This window comes from Andrena cerasifolii, chromosome 9, assembly GCF_050908995.1.
Source record: "Andrena cerasifolii isolate SP2316 chromosome 9, iyAndCera1_principal, whole genome shotgun sequence".
NCBI classification, from domain to species: Eukaryota; Metazoa; Arthropoda; class Insecta; order Hymenoptera; family Andrenidae; genus Andrena; species Andrena cerasifolii.
Window position 1 is genome coordinate 3,142,245 of NC_135126.1, and position 23,129 is coordinate 3,165,373.

Consider the following 23,129-nt stretch of genomic DNA (forward strand, 5'->3'; position numbering starts at 1 on the left):
ATTAAAAGAACGCGTGAAGATGTAAGCGGGAAGCACGCGGATGCGTACGTTCAAAGCGCGCCGCTAAATGCCCACGCGCGAAACCTCCCCCGGAAACGCCACTTTATGTCTTCCACGTGATCCTCAAGTAATTAACTTCCCCTGCGTCCGCGATGACGCACTCGACGCCTGTGAGTTTTCACAGTTCCATAATTCGAATGTGCATTGATCTCGAACCCGATTGTTTAACTAGTAAAACACGCGTAGGAAGCTGAATTTCGCTCGTTCTATGGAAATCGAGATAAAACTACCGGCTGCCACAGTTTCGGGCACAGTCCCAGATGTTTCGTTGCATTCGTGCGCAGCGTTCACAGGATGACATGTTATCGCGTTTGTATCTCTCGGAACAGAAAATCCGTGTCCCGAACACGTTTATTCGTAACTATCCTGAAATAACAATACCCTCCAACCGCCTCTGTGGACAGTCACAGCTTATCTAACAGTTTATTTAATGTGCGGCGATTGGGGACTCGGTGATTCGTAGTGGCCGCGAAACACGTGTCCGCGGGACATACATCAGCACAGTGGCGGATTTAGCAGACGGCCGATGAGCAGTTGCCGCTTGGGCCCCAGCCCAGAAGGGGCCCCCGGGGGCCCATCTTCAAGATAAAAAAAGAATTATGACTTTCTCCAAACACTATTTTTTTTTGGATATAATTCCGAATGATCCCAGTGGCCGATCGACAGGAGGTTTGAGGGGAGGGGTGGGGAGGGTGGACCCTATATTTAAAATTGTAGCTTCGGGTATTTATTAGTTACCGAAATATTAATAAAAATTATTGTTAATTTTTGTACAAACTATTTTTTAATTGCGTACACGTAACCCTAACGGAGATCCATCCTGCCCCCCCCATTTGTTCTATGGATAGTTGGATGCGTTCCCCTTACCTCCGCTTGCCCCTCTGGCGTCCAAAGGGCTCGCGTATTTAGCTGCAATTCAAAGACAATTTTCTCGAAAACGACGCGCGATATTAAAAAATTGTATTCTATATTTTCGTCTTATTTTGGCGCATAGAATCACCCCCTAGAGTATTGACTATTAACAGAGTAATAGGTATCCACCCTGTATAATAGGATGGATCGCATCCGCAAGTTTCTGGTTCAAATCTCCAAACTCACATGGATTCACCACCATGATTTACGCGCCCGCAAGCGGGCACGTGCCTCCCACCCTTATCTAGCCCCAACCAATACTAATACCCGGCACGATTTGAACAGTGGAATGCGTTACGTCGGAATAAGTCAACAGACATACTAAAATTTTTTTTTATTAATATCTCGGAAACTAATAAATTCCCGAAGCAACAATTTTAGATTTAGGGTCCACACACCCTCTCCAACCCTCCGCTCAAACCTCATGTCGATCGGTCACTGGGGCCATTCGGAAGTATAGCCTTTTTTTCTCTATTACTACACTTAGTCCGTTTTTAGCAAACCACCTACTTTTTCATTTTCCCGAAAAATGGGCCCCTCGGAACGTTTGCCACCTGGGCCACTTTCCTTAATTCCGCCAGCGTTTTGGAATTTTCTGGGAACTTGAATTCGGATAGCCTTCCTGACGAAGCAGCAACACTCCCTCTGTCTTTCGTCGAGCAAGGATTCGGCGGCAGCGTGTAAATAAATAGTCATTGAACGATCGAACAGGACTTCCGTTCAAACGCACAAACACTCGCGGTAAAGTGGCCACTCGAAAGTAAACGTCTTCGTTTTCGTCCTTTGGCACTAGAAGAGAGAAAGTCTACTTATCCTTCCTTCTGTTTGTCCCTTCCTCTGGAGGCTTCTGCAGCAGGAGACATACAGAGAATACTTCAACGCGACGTTAAGGAGTCCTCTGAATCCTGTCGTTTAAGAAAATAATCTCGATTGCTTGGAGCCGAAACGTTGCGGTGCGTAGTTATACCTTTCTTACAGTTTACCCTATTTCCACTATTCTTCCTTACATTCTTAGTAACGCAATAATTAAGAGAAAGAATTTTCACTCGAGCTTTCATTATTAGTACTGGCTCTATAAAAATAAGATCAGAAAAATGTCCTGAACAGTGGCGCGCTCGGAATTTAATCTCTGGGGGAGCCGAGTTGAAGGGATAAAAATACTTTCAATGAAAATTCAATAAAATTCATTCGGTGATTGTACAAATTTATTTAAAGAAGAAAATCCAATTCTCTTTTTACGAAGCTCTTGAATTACTTCAGTCGTGGTTACGTTAATCTCTTTTTTCCTTTTTCTTTGGGGGTGCCCCTTGGTCACTCCGTCTGGGTGCGCCACCGGTCTTGGATGTTTAACGCTCTTAATTTATAAATGGAGAAGTAAATCGGTTAAATGCGAATTACAATTTCGTTTCTTTGCTCGCAGTGCAAGTGGTCTCGGAAAGTAGCCATCGTCTTATTATGGGGCGCATAACTGTCGCGTGCAACAGGCAGGAAGCGAGCCGTAAAACCTATTTGTCGGCTTCTCCTTATCCAGTTTCCCTCTTAACCGTACCTCTTTTCTTCGCCGAAAGCTTTCGGCTTACACCGCTGGCCAGATAACGCCCCGTTTCCCCACGGTTTTGCGGTGGAAATTTCTTTACGCAGGAGAATGCAACGAGCATTTCCACGGGCGAAATAAATTCAAAAGTAGATCCAGCGTTTCGCGAGAGCCAACCCTGGCAGCTTAGATTTTCATTAGCGGTTTTCCTCCTCCACTGGATGCAATTGTCACGAAATATTTTCGACGGACGCGTCGCGCAGGAAGTCCGTTGCCCATTTCATGGTTTAGTTTGCGAACAACTTATAATTCTTCTTCATTAGGGTAATAACCCTTGACACCTAATTAGGTACTTAGGATTAGAAGGGAGAGGAAGAATGGTCTTAACAGTTTGTCTAATCAGCGGGGGTAAATGGTCGAAGGACGTGAAATTCTCTCGGAGACCCCCCACTGGCAGAACTTGAAACCGATCTGCTAGCAGGCGTGAGCCTTTATTATCGAAGAAGGGTTTGTAGCATCCTTCGCTGTGCTACGGTGGCACTGTCGCTTACCTAATTCCTCGAGCACTGGGCACCCTTCGAAGCCGAATTAATTTTACGGTACGCCAACCAGTGCATTCAACGAATTTTGAATACTTATCAGGCCTCCAACGCAAACTTTGAGTTTCACTAATTAATGATTTATACGAATTATTAAGCCTTAAATTATTCTGGTACTTTCACGTATATAGGTACCGATCGACGCTACTGTGCCTCTTCCGGAGGAAAGAAGTAAAATAAATGACCTCTTCAGTGGAAAAGAAACAAAAATCCGATGCATGTGTTGTTTGCGAGAGAACACTTCGTCAGTGTAAACTGTGGATTCTACTAGATCGAGGTTCTGACCCTTTTCCAAAACAGCTGTATCTCTTTACCAAAGTGTTTTCTGGCTCACTCTATTAGGACCCTTTTCCCTGCTCTGTGTGTTATACTATCCAAGCCTCCAACGTCCCCTTGGAATTCCTTTTTCGATACTACTCGTGGAGTGTTTCAATCAAGTACCTACCCTTCAGCGCACTGCGCCCGAAGATGAATCAGAACGAGTTGAAGGGACAACACCCTCGTTCACCAGAAGCCGCACAGGTGTGCCGCGAAAACGCGCTTATCAGCGTGCATCGATAGGAGGCGATCGATCGGGAAGATCGCTGGAAGCCAGTTAAGAATTCAGCCCCGGTGATGCTGCGGAGCGGTCACGGTCGACACGATCGAGAGACACTTACAATGCTGCCGTAAAGTAGTAGAATACAGGTAGCCGGAGCTGTCAGGTAAAGCGCGCGCGCTTTTGTTGTGGGTATCGCTTACAGTTAATCCGCAATCCGGAACCCACTACAATGGTGCGATGACCGGCGTCGCAGGCGGCAAGGGGCCGCTTTCTATCGTTTGAAAAAAAAAAAAAAAAATAAAAAAATAAAGGAAGAAGCGACGACAGGAGCGGTACAGCACGAGAAAAAGGGAATAAGGGAGCGAGAAAAGCGTATAGATTTGTATCTCGCGGCGCTCCACGCTCAGCTCCGCTCCGTTCCGTTCCTCTTTGACCGCCGACGCACCGCGGACGGATTCTTGATTTTATCTTCTCGCCTCGTCTCGTCTCGGCCCGAGAACAAACTATTAACGGCCGTCCGCCCGACGGATCCCGTAATTTATGGTGACGATTCGCCGCTCTTGTACCTAACGCTCTCGCATTCGTTTGTTAATGCGATCGTGTGCCGAGACATGCGTCAAATACGCCGACGAATAAATCCCGGCGGAGCTGGGATGAAGCTGACCGCGATTCACGTCGCGGATCTGCTCGCGCGATTTCCTCCTCGCGAAAAGCTGCGTCGAGCCTCCCCGAAACCGAGTCGGTCTATGTGTGTCCCCTAATCACCGATCCAGTTGCTCGCGATTAGTGTCTCTGATTTCTCCGCATTTTTCACTTATCGAGAATAGTAATACATCCTTAACCCTTCGTTGACACTCTGGGCGTGAGCCACCCTTAAGTTGATTTTCACGCTCTGTAACTTCTATATGCAAAATAAATAACTTTCTTCCAAAATCGAGTTACGAACTATTTGTTCCCAAAAAATATTATGTCTGAACAATAACTCTGTAGATTTTTAGCTTCTAATATTGAAATTTGTGAAAGTTACAATTTTTTAAAGATTTTCCTCGCGTTTTTCTCGACATGTGGTAGTCTAGATTTTTTTTACAAAAACGTAATAAAATTTCAATGAAAAATCTATTGGAATACCTTCTAGAGACTTCGAAATTGACCCATGATTTTTTTCACAAAAATTGGATTCTTTAGGTGAGAACGGCAGTCGTTCGAAAATTGCTCTGGGTGTGAGCCACCCAGGTACCTATGTCAAAGTTGATCGAAAAAAGAGGTGGGTCAACGAAGGGTTAAATTCAATTTGAGTTTGTTGTAAGTGGATATTTGAATAATCAAACATCAATTTCTTAAATACACGTCCTATGTAATAGGTAATAATACTTTATTTAAATAAGTAAAGAAGAACAATAACCGTACAAGTAGTAAGAACTTGATGGGTGATTATTTTAATATATATATACATATCAAAGAAATAAAATTGATAATTAAAAATGAATTAAATTCGATTTTTTTTATTAGGTTAAAACTTTTTTTGGAGGAGCGAAATATAAGTAAATTTAGTGGAAACTAACTTTCAATTTTAATTGATTACGTCGATATTTTCAGTTGGGTGATCAAAATTTTATTAAATTTACTTGAAATTAAATTCGTCTCGAAGTTAAATTTTAAATAAGTCTTTTTTTACTTTACAAATTTTGTAGGATATTTCTCGAAAAATATCTGGAGAAATAAGAAATCAAAAACTTTACTTTTTCTCAACAACGAACTCTCTAGATTTCTAGAAGAAACACTACTCGTGATTTTGGTGGAGTGATACTTAAATGTGAATTTCTAAATAAAAAAAAACACACTATGTCCCTATTCTACAAGACAAAGCTTTAAAAAAAAGTTGATTTTCATTATCCCCTGTTCCTGCCTCAAAGCTCTTCATATGATTCACTGACAAACGGCATTTTTGGAAATCGTTTCACAGTAGGAAACATTTTTGGAGCACTTTGTATTCATTGGCGGTGGGTGCCGCACCTAACGCGATGCGTCGATGTGTTTCATTATCTTGCTGTTACTATCGCGCCTGTTTAGAAATGCACTTCGCGGCTATCCCCGAGTGCAAGTTGCAATTGCATCGCCCAATGGGACCGTCGAGGGTGGAGCTTTAACGCGGTAGGGAGAGGACGTCGACCAATACGGAAAGGGATCCCTCGGTGCAGCGATGGATCGCTGCAGCAGGCTGCTCTCTGCAATTCCCGAAACGCATCCTCAGTCGTCATCAGGTTCTAACGCGGGAAACGTCGAGTGGCGACGACGCAGCGACTTCTATTCGAATCCTTCGCGCAGTCGTGCGTGCAGTCGAGGTGGAATCCTACATGGGTGTGATACGGAATCGATATCCAGGCGCTGTCATCAAACGGAGCATGAACTCGATCATGGCGATACCGATGGAGTTGCAGCTGCAACTGCACCATCAGATGCTCTTTCGCCAACAGCAGATCGCTTTACGGAGGCACAGGCCAGGTTGGTGTTTCCCCTTTATCTCTCGTTTCTCTCTGTTAACTCGCGGAAGTTTCGCGTACTTTGGAATTTTTTCTGACTCTTCGAAAACAGCACGAATTCCTCTAATCTTGCTTTCGCGAAGACTCAATTGCGCGCAGCTTAATCCCACGAGGATTGCCGACTGAATGATAGCAGACGAACTTAAGTATTCACTGTGTAATTTTTTGGAGCAGAGTTATTATTCGAAATATTTAGTCAGGACGCCGAAAAGAGGCGAATGTTTGTGAATTTTTTTTGAAAAGGCGGAAGCGTATATTTTTACAGAACTTTTTGCAATTCACAGAGCAACATTTAAAGAACATTCGGTCATTTTTATTTGTAGAAAAATATTTGCGTTTATAATAAAAATACAACGACATCCAAGAAGCCTTTTTTAAAACGGTGAGCAAGATATCTCAAAAACTACTCCGCCAATCTTTCTGAAATTTTGTGGGCTTATTTTTTATAAACATTTCTACTGAATGACGGAAGGATTTTTTTTTCAATGTATAGTGTCGATTATATCAACGAAAAATTACTTCATGGTTATGGCTATTTTTCTTTGATAAAATCGAAACTATACATTGGAGAAAAAATCCTTCCGTCATTCAGTAGATTTTTATATAAGAAATAAGCCCACAAAAATTCAGAAATATTGGTGCAGTAGTTTTTGAGATATCTTGCTCACCGTTTTTAAAAAGGCTTCTTGGATGTCGTTGTATTTTTAGTATAAACGTAAATATTTTTCTACAAAAAAAAATTACCAAATGTTCTATAAATGTTGCTCTATTAAATGCAAAAAGTTCTGTAAAAATATATGCTTCCGCTTTTTCAAAAAAAATTCGCCTCTTTCAGCCTTCTGACTAGGAATAACTCCTTACGTCGTGCCATGCAAGTACCTATATAAAACAGCTGCGGATTTGTGCGTTTTAATATTCAATTATACGGAAAAATAGCCGGTGGCACGGGTTAGTTTTCGTATAAAATTGCCAGTCACCAATCTGTCAAGATCTTAAAAATAAACATTCCAAAGCTGGTGAAAAGCAATCTTTTCCCCTCCGTTGGTGTAATGGTATAATTAGCATAACCCGGTGGACAATCTTTCCAATTCAAGCAATTAAAGTCGCACGACCACAGCCGCGAACCAATTAAACTCCTCGGCCACGCGGATTTAAGGGACTGGTGCGCGCGTGTACCGAGAAGCCAGCGTCCCCTGGGTTTCCCACGGGGAAAAGCAGGGCGCCCGGGGTGAAGAGGGTGCGCGCAATACGCGACAAGTTGCCGCGACGGCGACATAGATCCGCGCGAGGATCCTCTCGGCCAAGATGAAAGGCGCCGACTTTCGGTCGAGCGGACAATCGTTATCTGCCTCTATACAACCGGTCGGCGTGGCGTCGCCCTCTCGGCCAGGGAGAGAAAGGAGGCAGGACCGATGCCTGCAATTATCCTGGCCGGGGCATAATGCCCCGACCGCAGAACCGCGAGACAAGTGCAAGGGTGAGTCGCTCATGCGGGCAAGCGACGCCATCCTATAGGATCCACTTGCGAAAGGTGTCCTTCCCGGCATTCGAGTTACCTCATCCGCGCAATCTCTTGTCCCCCCCCCCCCTTCGGCTTTCCTTGGCCGGTGTCTAGGTAGACACAGTTTCCATAAATAATGACGAGGGAAAGACAGTTTTCGCGTACGGACAGCTCATCCTCTCGCGATGCTCCTTGCAGAAACTTCCCCGCTGCTCTAGGTCCTTGTTTCGTGCTCTTCTGGGTCGTAGTAGTTTCGTAGATTCGTGGGAGAAGATGATTGATTTAGAGCTTCAGATCCTGCGGATATGTTCGCCTGGTAGTTGAATTTTGCAGAATATTTTTTTTGTAATTATTCTTTGAGGTGTGTTGTGTGTTTTTTGTAAATTTATGGGGATGCTTCTTTGATTATTTTCAGATGATATACCGACGCAGAATACATGGGCGATACCAAGTCCTGGCGGAGGACCTCCTCTGCCTCCGGAGGTGAAGGTTGAGCTACTGAATCAGGAGCTCTGGCAGCAGTTCCACGCCGAAACGACGGAGATGATAATTACGAAGCTGGGCCGGTGAGTAGCGCTAATGAGGACTTTCTTTTAAACTTGCTGGGTGTGGGTGAATCACTTTAAAGTTTTGTTATAGTATGTATTTGTATCATTTCTTTCGTTACCCTTAAATTGAATGATACCGCTGGGGGTTGTTAATGTCTGTGCAAAGTCTCTACGCGTAGGTGCATTTAGTATTTGCCTGTACCTACATGTTGGTCGCAAGCTCCAACGGAACTATTCTTCTGAAGGTTCCGCCGAAAATTTTTTACCTTGCATTCCATCGGGGGTGGAATAGCCTGTCAGGCGCCATTCGACCACACCCTCTGTCCCGTTCGAAACCCTTGGCGTGTCTTCACCTGAAAAATGCGACCTGGCCCTGAATTTTCTCTGTGTCTAATGTCAACACTTATATCAGGCTTTCAGCGCAATAGTGGCGTAACTAGGGGAATCAATCCCGGGATCCCGGCTGTTTTTTTAATACTACAAACTGCCGGGATTTGATATATCAAGTTATAACTTATCCCGTGAATTTCGAGAATTTTTAAAAACGTAAATTACTTCATGAACAACTGAAAAATATATAAATGGAATCCAAAAAACAGCCGGGATCCCGGGATTAAAATCCCGGGATTGAATTCCATAGGCGTAACCCCAAAACTTTTGTTTTAAGATAACGGCTAATGAAATTATTGGCGCTCTTAAGTCGATGCTTAAAATTTCTATTTATAGGTACATGGGTATGATTTGTTAAAAAATATAATTACTAAGGTGTATGTATATTATTAGTATATAAAATAACGACCAATGCTGCACAGGTCAGTATTGCGCGACGTAATTCAACAAAATACTCAGTGCAAACACACGTTTTAGTGCTGCCATTTTGTGGATGTTTTTGGAAAGTCGCTCAGGAAACTATAGAATTAAAATTTTGCTGTATAAGAAGTGGTGTATGCTGAAATGTCAATTCACCAAAAATTGTGGGTTACGCCACTATTGCGCCGATAGCCTCATATAATACTGTACCTATATACATATCATTTCAATCAACTCGCATAGGCCCATTAGGTACAAACACATTCCGACTATTCCGACCAATTGGAATTTTTTTCCAAAACGACGAAACACGCCACCTAAGGTAGTAAACTAATCCTTCTAGCTTCTAAAAAAATTCAAGTCCTTTGGACCAATTTTAAAACAGTTATTCTGTGGTAAAGATTGTCCCAATACTTTTGTGGCGCACTGTATAAAAACCTGAATTAGCATTTCTCGTGGAAAGTCGTGAGATTCTGGTATTGTGGGGGTGCAGGGCCTCCAAGGGCCCAAAGAAGGAGGTCTGTAAAAAGAAAAGAAAACCACTTAGGTCTTTAAATAAATTTTTACAATCACGTAATGAATTTTATTGATTTGCATCGAAAGTATTTTTATCCCTTCAACTCGGCTCCCCCCAAAGATTAAACCCTGAGTGCGCCACTGTCTCCAATAAAAGATAAAAGTCTCTGTACTTTGCGAAGTAGGTATCTAACTGAACCTAAGCATTGCTCAGCTCGAGTGCGGCGTTTCCGTATGACATGCCTGCACGCCCGTCGGCCGAGTATAGACGCCTTTAACGAGGGACGCCTCCGAGCGACGACAGGGCGATTAGTTTCACGGAAGGTGGTCAAGAATGGTCGTAAAAGTAAGGTCGGTGACGACGTGCCCGCCGTTTATCGACCCCGCCGATCTTCGAATCGCTTCACCAAAGGTAGATTTGCGGGGAAAAGTCGTACGACCGGACGGATGCAGGACGAATCACGGCTTCCGGTCGCTCTTCAGCGGAAACGATCGAGCTACCGGTCACTTCTCTCCAGATACAGAAGCGCGGCTATCTAACAATAAGATAACAGATTACGTACCAAGAATTGCGCGCCTCATCGTGTTAGATAACCCTCCGACACAGCGGCCAGATGGTTTCGCTTCAAACACGGAAATAAAAGGGTAGGGATAGGTACGCCTACGCGAGAAGGACTCGCCGGAATTCTTGAAATATTCAACAGGGTGCCCGAGTCTGGAACTGTGCGACAATTCGATGTTGGAAATACTTTTCAATATTAATTCACCTCACTTTAGGTATCCGTATATTTATTACAATTCGCAAACTACTTGGATCATTATCAATATTCCAAGATTCGTTATCCGCTCATTAGGTAAAGGTCCATTCGACAGGGAATCGGTATAAGTAGGAGTAAGCAACGTTTAATTTACCTAAGTGCGAAATCAGTTGCATTTATTTAGAAACGAAAGTAGTATGTACTGCTCGACACTATTTTTGCCAACATATAGAAAAGACATATACTGTCAACCCTCCTAAGGTGAATGTCCCAATTTCTGCTCATTTCGTATGTTTCTTATTATTAAATGCGTTACGTTTGTACTACAGTTGCTACAAAATAATTCTAAATTATTTTTAACTATTTTTCATGAGCAGAAATACGGACATTTAGAGGATTATATATTTAATTACAAATTACTAATAGTTAAATATCTTGAAATATTTTTCTTAAATAGTTTATCAGTTGGTTGATTTATAATTAAAGAATTAATCAATTACTCTGCAAATTTTCATCGCAAACAAATTTTTTACACCTTCTTTGTGACGAGTTACCTCTTAAATCAGCAGAAATTGGGACATTCACCTTACGAAATTAATTTGTACCGCGTTATGTAGAAACCGCGTTGGAGAGTACCACGTTATAGGAGAACTGACGCAATTTTTGCTCCGCGTTATATGGGAACCGCGCTATGAGAGTAGGTACCGCGTTATAGGAGGGTTTACTGTACAATTTTCTTAAAAATCATATAGGAAGTAGGGTAGATGTACCGTTTGTGGCCATTGCACTGCTTTTGGCAGTGCTTAATTATCTCATTTTTAAATGGCTTGCAGATCATTATTTTGTGGAGAATTTCACGTGATAGATATTTTGTTTGGTATACCGCCAGAAATATAAGGTTACATTTATTGCTTACACGGAAAAATATTATATTTTTTAAGCAGTGGCCAAAACTGGTGCGATACCTTAAGGGGGAACACCACTGTGACGGCCGGAAAAGTAAGCCATTTTTACGAATTTTTTTCAGGAACAATTTACAGTTTTTATAGAACAATTTTATTACCTACCTTTAGTACGCTGTCTTAAGAGACTATACAAAAAAATAAATAGAAAAAACATGCATAAATTTTGATATATTAATTAATCTTCTAAACCCCCCACGCGAGCTGGTCGAACGTGTAACTATAGAACAGCAGGTCCGAAATCAAATTTCATTTTTTTTTATAAACTATATTAGTGTAGTTTCCGTTGTACATACGGATTCTTTGATTGAAAACAAATTTTTTGAAATACGCTCGAAAAACTGTCAATCTTATTCGCGGATTTTCGAAACTTTTCTTTTAATGCGCACCATTTTTACAAAAATAATTTATTTAAGAAATCGGTACATACAACGGAAACTACACTCATATAGTTTAGAAAAAAAAATGAAATTAGATTCGGACCTGCTGTTCCATATTTACAGATTCGACCAGCTCGCATGGGGGGTCTAAAAGATTAATTAATATATTAAAATTTATAGATGTTTTTCTATTTATTTTTTCTTGTATAGTCTCTTAAGACAGCGTACTAAAGGTAGGTAATAAAAATTTTCTATGAAAACTGTAAATTATTCCTGAAAAAAATCGTAAAAATGGCTTACTTTTCCGGCCGTCACAGTGGTGTTCCCCCTTAAAGTGGCCGCAAATGGTGCATGCACCCTAAATAGGACAGAGAAAAGAATTTGAATACACGACGTACAACTGTATTAAACTTATAACGAGGTCGAATTTATTGCGACACATTTTTATCACGACAAAGTTTGTCGCTTTGAATAGCCACAATTTGTAAATTTAAAACCATACGCCACCTTCTTCTAACAATTTAAAATAATGCCATCTATGATACATCAGATGATACACCTAACTGCGCACTATTCATTCTACATGCATTTCGTATAACTTTTCGCGTGACCGCTCGGCAAAAAGTAGTGTCCAGGAGTGCATAGGTACTTCCCACGCTCTGACGCAGATACCACGTTGCGAGCTTCCCTGATCCTCACCGTTAGGCAGAAACAGGATACCGCGAATAAACGGAGTCCGAGAGACAGTGGCTTAACATGGGCAATTCGTGGGCGGTCCAGCTTTCACAATAGCGACGAAGGTGTTTGTCCTTCCGAATATTCGTGCCTTCCGGTCCGACGACGGTTCTTCCCTTCCCAGGGCGCACCACGTGCCAACCACGTGCGCCCCGTTTCAGGCCTCTCTCGTTTACCGATCAGTATTCCGTGACACGATCGACTCTTTTGCGCTCCTCCCGTTCCCTTCGGCGAGCCTCGCTCCTACGCACTTTGTTCCATCTATCGCCCTCCACCCTCGCGCTACCCCCCGTGCTTTTGCCGTTGGCATCCTTGCGTCAGAGGCCGACTTGAATAGGCGAAGCAAACGTGCGCTCCAGAAGTGCAGTCCCCGACCTCCTCGAACTTCGTCGTTTTCTCTTCGGCTATCCGTTCCCTCCCCCCTCGCCGAGGGACTGTCCCTAAGCGGAGATAATTAATTTCACGTTTCGCCTGTGATTCGCCTGTCGCCGACCAGCTCTCGAGCTCCTTTATGGCTTTACGAGTTTATGGTAGCCGTTCGGGTTCGGCCGAGATTTCGTAAAGCGTGAAACAGCCGCTTCTTTTACTTCGGAAGGTAGGGTGTTCCAAAATGTGGGACCACTTGGATTTCCAATTTTATCACGAGCCTGTTCACCCCTTTTCAAAGCCAGGGACACGCATAGAGTCACGTTGACTGATAATTGGATTGGTAACGCGTGTAATAAAAGTGTATTTATAATTCAATAACGAGCAGCTCGAAAGGGCCCCGAGGCTTTTGGAGAAAGTTCCGCCCAGCCACGTGACTTTCGACTCGTCTAATTGTGCGAGATGAAAGGAAGCGGGACGCGTGCTGCCGTTGCACGCGGCTAGTATCACGCAATTACCGCGTTATCTGGCTGTTCGATAATCTCGAGTGGCTTTTTTAAAAGGACCAGACACGCTCGAACGATCGGCGGGCACGGGCCTACCAGCAGCCGTCGCGACGGCGTAATCCTCCACTTACGAGGGCGCCACTTTTAGTGGATTCAACAACTGGGGCATGGCGTCGATCTTCCTCATCATTCTCCAACGAGTCTCGCGAGCTTTTTTCTACCAGCGTCGAATGAATCGTGGAACAAACGATGGGTCGCAAGATCTTTTGCCTCGGTGGTAACGCGGAAGTACAGTTGAATTTGTGTTCTGATTAGAGTCCTAAGTCCTCTACAGTTTTGTTAAACGGCCCAACATCCAGACGATCTTCAGATTGAGACTCGGGACGAGTTTGGGAATGCCCGATGAGAGATTTCGTGATTCCAAGTCCCGTGACATCCGTGTGTTAAGGAATCCTTTGGGCTTCCCGTTGTTAATTGCTTTCCGCGTAAGCGGTAAGGCGATGCGACTGGACTCGCGTAGATTACGATCGCGGACGGTGATTAAAAGGGTGATTGGGCATGTGTCGCTTTGTGCGAGGTCTTAAGTGAGTTTCAAGCTTAAGGAATCGAGCGTGACACTTGATGCCCATTTCACAGGCACAGGTTGGGCCTCCCTTTGCTAATTGCGTCCAGTTCTCGAGATACGTGTCGCTCGTCGACTTAACTTTTAACTACCGAGGAGTCAGGTACTGCTGTAATCGCAGCTTTCAGTGAACCTTTCGCAGGTTTAACTCCTGAGTGCAAGGGAAAAACAAAGTAAAGGATGACTCAACGATTGGTAGATTAGGTGGTTTTGTAAAAGTATGTGAAATACAGCGAAGCTCTTGGCGTTTGGTTCTCTAGAGTCTAGAGTCCATTTAGACCTAGACGGTTCCGCGGGGAGCGAGCGAGAGACTTGCGGAAAGACACAAAGCTGCGGCGGAAAATCTGCAATTAGGTATGCAAACGGACCACCGCAGATTGACTTTTCGAAGGTTTACTTAGGGGATTATCCGCGAGTTTCGAGTGTTTACACGAGGGGGAAACTCGCCGCTTCGGGATGGAAAGATAGCGGCCGTGATGCACCGAGGGTCGCAGGAAGTAGCCAGGAGTTGGAGTCGTTTCTTCGGCGACGCCTACCCGTCGCTGGGACGTTAATGACTGGGGAATTTTCTGTCCTTTCGTTCGCTTTCGGCTTGCTCGCGCTACCTGTGCAGAATGCACTCTACGCCCGTCGTGGGTGAAGGCGAAAGGTTAAGAAGTCGCGTCAACTTTGCGGTGGCAGTGAAATGACTCCGGCTCTCCTTCGTAATGACCTGGGACGCCGGCCGTTCGCAATGAAATGCCCAAAATTGAAAATGATTTCAGTAAAGGACTCGTGCTTCACAATTTTTTTCTTTTTGCTTCGAGCGTTTTTCTTTTTGTGTCCCGAAGTATGATCATGTCTCTCACCTATGCGTCAAAACGTCTCGGTTACGTATGCCTCAGCGCTGGATTTTCTTCGCAATAATCTTTCTTACCATGGGCCTAATTCTCGTTCTACTCGACACCAAAGTCTCCTTTCCATACCGACGCAGTTGACATCTAAATTTGAATCGTCCTTTGCTTATATTTCGGCTCGTTACTATAATTCCCTCCCACCTGATACTCGAGGTTTAAATTCGTTTCCTGATTTTAAATGTAAAGCTCGGCGATATATATGGTTACATAAGTGCGAACTTCGCTGTGGTGAAAAACGATGAAAGTGTCAGCAATCTTCGCAGCGGTAATCTTTTTACTTCCCTTTGACTCTGCGAAGGTGGTATTCGCTGAAAGTCCATAGCGCTAAACGATCAAGTTGCGATAAACGAGTGACAGACGGTGTTCTTTGTTTCTACGGAAAATTTTAACTACTTGCACTTAAATCCTCCGCCACTTCAACTCCTCAATTATTTCACACAGGGTAAGTAGCTCAATGCTTATGACCTGCAGTGTACGCGGTAGTCCATACGCATCGACTGGACAGTACCAGTACATGTAAAAGGGTTGATGTCTGAGCTGATTCGTTGCTCGGAATGAACATAGTGGTGTACGGTCTCGTTCCAGACGAATGTTCCCGTCGATCCAGCTGACTATCAGTGGATTAGAGCGTCGTGCTCGTTACTGCGTCCTCCTCGAAGTGGAGCTGGCGACCGATCGTCGGCACAAGTACGTCGGCGGCGGTGGTTCTGGCGTCGACGATGGCTGTGGGAACGCAAGAGGATGGACATCGGCTGGTCCAGCCGAGCCTCAGCCACGAATCGATCGACGGATCTACCTGCATCCAGAAAGCCCAGCGACCGGCGCGCATTGGATGCAGCATCCTCTCAGCTTCAACAAGCTCAAGCTCACCAATAACGCTGTCGACCCGAGAACCAACGTGAGTACTCCTTTTACCAGGGCTGCGGAGTCCGCAGTCAAAACCCCCGATTCCGACTCCCCTTTTTTTTTTACCACCGACTCCGACTCCGACTCCGACCCCGACTCTGACTTTTGCATTTATAATAGATTGTTAATATACTCAGTATATGCATATATATATATATATATATATATATATATATATATATATATATATATATAAACAAAAAAACAGTTGTGCACGTGGGAATTCACGCAGAGTAATTATAAATTAAAGGTATTAACAGAACTTGGAAATAGAGATTAACAGGGTGATCAATGATATTAAATGTAGTTTCTTGAATACAGAAAAACTCAGTTTTGTTATTGTTAATTACCATCAATTACTCTGAAGAAATAACAATATATATATAATTGCCACGTGCACAACTGTTTTTTTGTTCATATATATATATATATATATATTGTTATTTCTTCATTACAGAGAAACTCAGTTTTGTTATTGTTAATCACCATCAATTACTCTGAAGAAATAACAATATATATATATATATATATAATTGCCACGTGCACAACTGTTTTTTTGTTTATATATATATATATTGTTATTTCTTCAGAGTAATTGATGGTGATTAACAATAACAAAACTGAGTTTCTCTGTAATCAAGAAACTACATTTAATGTCATTGATCATCCTGTTAATCTCTATTTCCAAGTTCTGTTAATACCTTTAATTTATAATTACTCTGCGTGAATTGCCACGTGCGCAACTGTTTTTTTGTTTACCCTCTCGTCCTTCACACGCTCTACTTTATTAGCACTCGAGAGAGCGCGGCCGTATTCAAATTAAATTAAAGGAATTACATTTCCTTTATGTAAAGGAAATATAATATACACAAACATACTATATATTAAATATTAGTAATTTAGTTATATATAGGGTAAAGGATCCAATTACTGGCACCTAACCAATTACTGTCACCTTAAGCTATTTTACTTAAAATAACGAATAAATAAACTATAGTATGTAATCTATGGTATAGATTATAGGTTGAATTACATAATTCTTTTTGTGTATGACTTTACATCGTTTATTTATTCGTTATTTTAAGTAAAATAGCTTAAGGTGACAGTAATTGGTTAGGTGTCAGTAATTGATTCCTTTACCCTATAACAAAATTACTAATATCTAATATATAGTATGTTTGTGTATATTATATATCTACAGTATAAAAAGCTAAAGCTACGCTAACAGTAAAGGCAAATAAAGGAAAGAACCGATAATGAAAAAAAAACTTTAAATTTAACTAATACATTCAATGGCCATTGAAGCACTTTTTATTTCAATAAAATACAGACTAAAGTAGAGCTCAACAGACTCGGATTTTTATCAAATTCACTAATATGGAGTCGGTGTTGGAGTCGGCATATATTTTTTCGACTCCGACTCCGGTAATCAGAAATTCCTTCTGAACTCCGACTCCGACTCCACAGCCCTGCCTTTTACGCATGTACCCATTATCGCCGTATCACTTGTACGCTCCACAAATATTCATTATACGAGAGTAAATACGCTTTCTCTCTCTCTCTATCTACTTAAAAGTATTGACACTTTCTCCAAGTCATCTTTGACCGATCAAAACCGCGTCCCACGAAAAGGCACGGGGGAGTGTCACGAAAGCCCGGAAAGGGAAGCCAGGGATTCACTAGGAGCGGTAGCAGCGTACCATTTATCTAGATGTCCCGTGTTTGGACAGGCTAGCGTGTCCTTAAATGCCCCTCCTTTCTCTCTCGCCATGCGTGTCTCTGGTTTCGACTTATGCTCCTCCACGCTCGAGCCGCATGCGGGAGGTCGCCGCACACGGATCCACCCTCTTAGCTACCCGTTTCACTTCCGATTAGGTTCTGCTTCAAGGAAAAACACTCCTCCTGTTAGAGGTTTCCGAACGATACCCTACTTCGTGTCAATTAGCCCCAACTTTCTCCCCGTGGGCAGTTCCTCGGGATGTTACCAAGTGTTTCTAGTATTCCATTATTTCCTACGTTGTTAATCTACGAGAGACGTTGCCAGCAAAAATGTATTCATGTATATCGTACAATCTTCATTGCTATTGAATATTTCTTTTCACCAATTTGAAGGTCTCGATACGATAAGTACCTGGTCCCTGCAATTGCGCGATGCACTGAAGATCGAAGCCTCCGAAAATTCCAACGCGAGGGGAGGTTCCGGTCTAAAAGTCGATTTTTTTTTATTTCATTTTTCGAATGTTCAACCTTTTAGGAATACTTGTTTTAAAGGATTTGTTGAAATTCGTAATATTCCCAAAGTTTTAGGCATTTGAGTAGCGGCAAATGCATGCGTAATACCCGGCCACTCGGCACTCACGTAAAACTTTAAACGCGTTTTTCTCGAAACAGTGTTCTCAAAACGGTGGGACCTGTATCTCCAAAAGTTATTATCCGATTCGACTGAAACTTTTTTTACTTTGAAGAATACACTTCTGGCTAGGAGGAAAACCAGACAAAAAATACAAAAAATTGAAAATTTATAATTTTCAAAGGCGTTGAAAGGATGAAAACTATAGGGAAAAGTGATTTCAAACTTCAAGTGTCGTTATTTTGTAAAAAAATGTTATGTTTGTATTTTTTCTGATTTCCCCCCTAGGTAGAAGTATATTCTTCGAAATAAAAAAAGTTTCAGTCGAATCGGATAATAACTTTTGTAGATACAGGTCCCACCGATTTGGATGAATTTTTTGACGCCTTGACTTTAACGACCCCCCAGTGCCGTCTGTAATGATCAATTATAAAACAAAAAATATATTTCTCTAACTTAAGACATCCTTGATACAATGCAAAAAGTCCCATTAAATTATATTTAGTGGTTTTCCTTTAATTAATTCCTAAAGATCACCTATTTTTGGGGGCTGTAGACCGGAACCTCCCCTTAATGGGCTGATGCTGGAGGGCCCCTGTAAATGGCCAAGGTGACCAAACTCGGCAGCGCGCGGTGCGCGGGAGCCGGGCGCAGGATTAAAGTGTGGAAAAGGGAAAAGGTCGATGCCGCGAGTACATTCTCCTCGTACCTTTAAGGAGACTTAAGCTACTCAAAACGGTGCCGGGTACGTCGGTTCCGGGCGTTGTCCGTGAAGAACGGAGATTAACACGCTCCACGACACCCTGTAATCGATATACCTTCCTTTCTTGAAGGGGCGAGCGGGCTTGTTTACGCCCGGACAGGACGAGGCATCGTCCTGGCAGCTGGCATCGCCGTGGCCGCGGGTGGCGCCCCTTGCCAGTCCCCTTTCACTTTTCACCAACATCCCGGAAATTACTTCTGCGGATCTGCATCGCCTCGAGTAGCCCGAAGAACGCGCGTCCCTTCCACGGGGAGTTATTACGGGCGATTATTAAAACCAAGGGATTCTCGCTGCGTTCCGATTCTCTTTGCCGGGACCTCTTCGGAGACCACGGGAGCTCCATGGATTTCGTGTTCTTCGGTTACCGAATTAAGCTTTCGCTAGGTGGTACCTATATCGAATTTTAGGTTCACCGTTGCTAGAGTTCCAGCGAATTAGATGAACAGAGCAAGTGGACTATCTTGGTGGTACCTTCTAGAGTAATTTATAGGTTCATTTTGAATTAGTTATTCCATAAAAATAATATTACTTTAGATACATACACTTTCTTTCATTTCTATCGTGTTTGACTTAGCAACGCGATCACTTGATTATTAAAAGGGGAATATGTGTTTGCTAATGACTTCCTCCGTTGGAAGATCGCGCAACCGGCGAAGAAGCTCTCGAGCAATCGAAGGTTCATCGCGTAACGTTGCAGTTCACACAGGATTTCGAATGAGTCGAGAGCGCGTGATTCCGGGAAGGTTGAAGGGCCAGCCTGGTTTTCGAGAATCGCGTCTGTCCCCGCCGTCGTCGGCATCCTTGGCGGAGGCGCCAACTTATCTTGACGAAGCGGCGCCCTTTTACCCGATTCTTCAAACTAATTACGAATTTAATAAAATCCTCCCACCGCCGCGCGTGGGGCAGAGCAAAGAGAATCTCTTTCTTCGCGTCGGCGAAAAAACGGACACGTTCGTCGCGAGTTGCGCGGCGATCCAACCACTAACGGCGAGCACGGAATTAATGAAAACATTCAATTGCGATGTTTCACCGACTATTTCAGTCGATCCACTTATAGTTAGCAATTATGCATCGTGCCGAGTCGTAAGAATTATATCGTTGCCCGTTTATCTGTAACTTTTAAACTTTCGCCTCTTTTTCTTAAGGATTAATATATGTATAAAGAATCCGATTGTTCGCGCAGGTGGTCCTGACATCCATGCACAAATACGTTCCGCGGATCTGGATCATTCGCTGCGACGACGCAACCAGGCTCAGCGATCTGTATTCTCATCCAGCTTCGTCGTTCAAATTCACCGAGACGGAATTCATTGCTGTCACTGCTTATCAGGTAAATATCTATATTCCAACTAAACCGTCGCTAAGTTATGGTAACATGGCGTAGGGTAGGGTGGGGCTGAAAGTCCTGTTTTGCATATAAATCTATGTAAAATTTAGTAATAACAATCTGAAAACTAAAACTATCATGCTTTACTTTCACAAAGCTGTTGGTTAATAGTGCTATTTTTTGCTGAGTTTTATCACAAAATGTGTGTCAATTCAAAATGGACTTTTTTGTCCCGGGCATGTTTGGGGTAAAAAGCCCTTAATATCTTCTAACCAGCTTGTCCTGTAACATAAAACAAGATAAGTAAATAACTCTTTTGAAATCAACGAATATTTATTAAACCAATTTTTTTTTATATATAATATTGAAAGGAAATACTACGGCAACCATTTTTTAGACAAAAGAATGTAAATACAGGACACAGATTCAGCTTGTACAAAAAATTGCACAATAATCTTGGCTCAACATAGAGATATAGCTCTCTTTTAATCACTTTGGCCTTATTCCTTAAACTAAAATTATTAATATAAAAAAACAGGAAAAAGCTAGCTAATTTATGACTTTATTAATTGGTTTAGTTCAACAAAGACAACCACTCTTTTTAGTATTTTAACATGACTTCTTTAACAAAAAATAAAAATATAAGTAAGGGACTTTTTTCCCCAATGGTACCTCTATAGTTTCGCCGATATATAGGTTCGAAAATATTATCATTCAGAAATAAACAATGTTATGTACACATTACTGTAGGAACACAACAAAAACGACGTATTTTTTTCGCTTCTTGACATAAATACCAGAGACTCATGGTATAGTACGTGTAGTAAAAAGACACGTGTACACGTGTATTACAAATATCCGTACCTCAATCCGTGTATCTTTTACTACACGGGTACCCGTGCACTATTTCACGTGTAAATACATAAATACATTCTAAATAGATACCCGTGCACTATGTATTTCACGTGTATTTAGATACACGTGCATTTACCTACAGATGTATCTAAATACACGTGTATTACCGTATCCGTGTATTTTAAATTAGAATTGGGCATTAACTAAATAAGAAATGACTTAAATAACGGGTCGAATACATTAATAATTATTTTATTAATTTCGCATTCCCTCAGAGTTCTGGGATATCCATAGATATTAAAAATCAGACGAATCAAAATACGGACACGTTAATATACGTGTATTTATAAAGACACGTGTATCTAAATTCACGTGTATTTATTAAGACACGTGTATCTAAATTCACGGGTATTTAAATACACGTGCAATAGTGTACGGGTACCCGTGTGCTAAAAGATACACGGATTCAGGTACGGATACGTTTACACGTGGCTTTAAATACACGTGAAATAGGGATCTCTAATATTTACCTAAGATACCGGAATTCCAATTTACCTGCACCTTAACAAAATCGATACTTCCTGTCATTTTTCATTTAGACCAAAGTTTGCAACTAAAAAGAGCTACTTTTTGTTTTTTATTATTACTGAGAGTTTGAAATATAAAACTGTATTAGTTTCCCTATGATATCATGCAGTCTTATTTGTTCCCATCCTCTGCCGTAATTTTGTATTCGCCTTAAACAAACTGATATTCCAAGTATACTGCACTTCCTCTGCAAAGGAATGAAAATTTATACCTACGTGCCTGTTTCTCACTGGGCTCCTGTATCTGCCAAAGGCAGTTGTTTCTGCCGAAAATGAAGCATTTCTTTCTCATTTAATTACAAAGAAATACATTGAACACGCACGAAGCCCAAAGCCGACTGCCGACTCTGCGGTCCTCCTCATTACCCTTGCCATCAGCACAGTTACACTGCAATATTCAACCGATGGTTTACGAATGGAGATTTTGCATTCGGGACTTTTTTACCCACCTGAATTTTAGCCCCACTCTACCCTACAGAGAATCACTGCGCACGAAAGTCTCCTTGCCAAAACGAAACTTCCAAAACAAATATCACGAATGATTGCAGAACGAGAATATCACAAAGTTGAAGATCAACAACAACCCGTTCGCGAAGGGCTTCCGAGAGACTGGCCAGTCGCGGTGCAAAAGGAAGTTCCATCAGACGGAAACGGAGAGCTCGAGCTGCGTCGAGGACGAGGAGGGCAACGTGTCTTCCGGATCTGAGTCGACCAGGGCATCGAAGCACCTGGACGACAGCGGCGTGAGTAGCTGCGGGGATGTCAGCCCACCCTTGCCCTCGATCAGCCACCGGAACTCACCGTCGAGGGATGTCGATCGTGACGTGCAGCCAAGATTGCACAGGCCCTGGGTCGATTCTTCCCCACAATTTTCGTCCGCCGCGAATGCTAGCACCTCCGGTTCATCATCCAGACCCGATGACCTGAACCTGCCCTATTATTTCCGTCTGCTCCATCCATCCCTCGCGATGCAAAGAGACCTCGCCAGGTTATCCTACCAATCAGCCGCGCAATTCTCGAGGTATTATTAATGGGCACGTTTATGAATGCTTGTTACGCGAACAGAGCTGTTTCCGATATTGGTTACTTGTAAGATTAAATCTGTAAGAAGGTCTAGTAGTAAGTAGACCGGACTGTCGGCGACGAACCAAAGATTTTCTGTATTTAGAAGCGATGGACTGTTAATATCTACGGTCTTTCTATTTTCAAGTAGGTTTACGATTGATTACTGTTGATCGAGGATGTAGAATAAAGCCGCGTATTCACCTGCGCATTCGCCCCGAATGTGCATTCGGCGCGCACCGATTTTTTGCTCGTTCAGAGCTCTGCGCGCGTTCGCCGCGCATTCGGCGCGCATTCGGGGTTGAGTGAAATTTGCGGCGTCCATTTCATGGTATTGTTCGGACCCGAATGCGCGCTTTGATGGACCGCCAACAAGCGGATCGGCCCGAATGCGCGCCGCGCCCCGAACACGCGCCGAACACCGGACGAGCAAAAAATCGGTGCGCGCCGAATGCACATTCGGGGCGAATGCGCAGGTGAATACGCGGCTTAA

General features: G+C 42.8%; 1 protein-coding gene across 2 annotated transcripts; it reads left to right on the forward strand.

The window, feature by feature from the left end:
* Positions 1-3,358: 3,358 nt before the first annotated feature.
* Positions 3,359-22,822, forward strand: LOC143372923 (uncharacterized). 2 transcript variants are annotated; one of them, XM_076819579.1, is made up of 6 exons: positions 3,359-3,809; positions 5,717-6,148; positions 8,103-8,253; positions 15,372-15,684; positions 19,989-20,135; positions 22,123-22,822. In XM_076819579.1, the coding sequence occupies exons 2-6, from the start codon at positions 6,001-6,003 to the stop codon at positions 22,603-22,605; spliced, it is 1,242 nt and encodes a 413-aa protein (XP_076675694.1). In that variant the 5' UTR covers positions 3,359-3,809; positions 5,717-6,000; the 3' UTR covers positions 22,606-22,822. The 2 variants fall into 2 exon arrangements, with proteins under 2 accessions (XP_076675694.1, XP_076675693.1); XM_076819578.1 differs by lacking the exon at positions 3,359-3,809 and having other exon boundaries at positions 5,316-6,148.
* Positions 22,823-23,129: the final 307 nt, after the last annotated feature.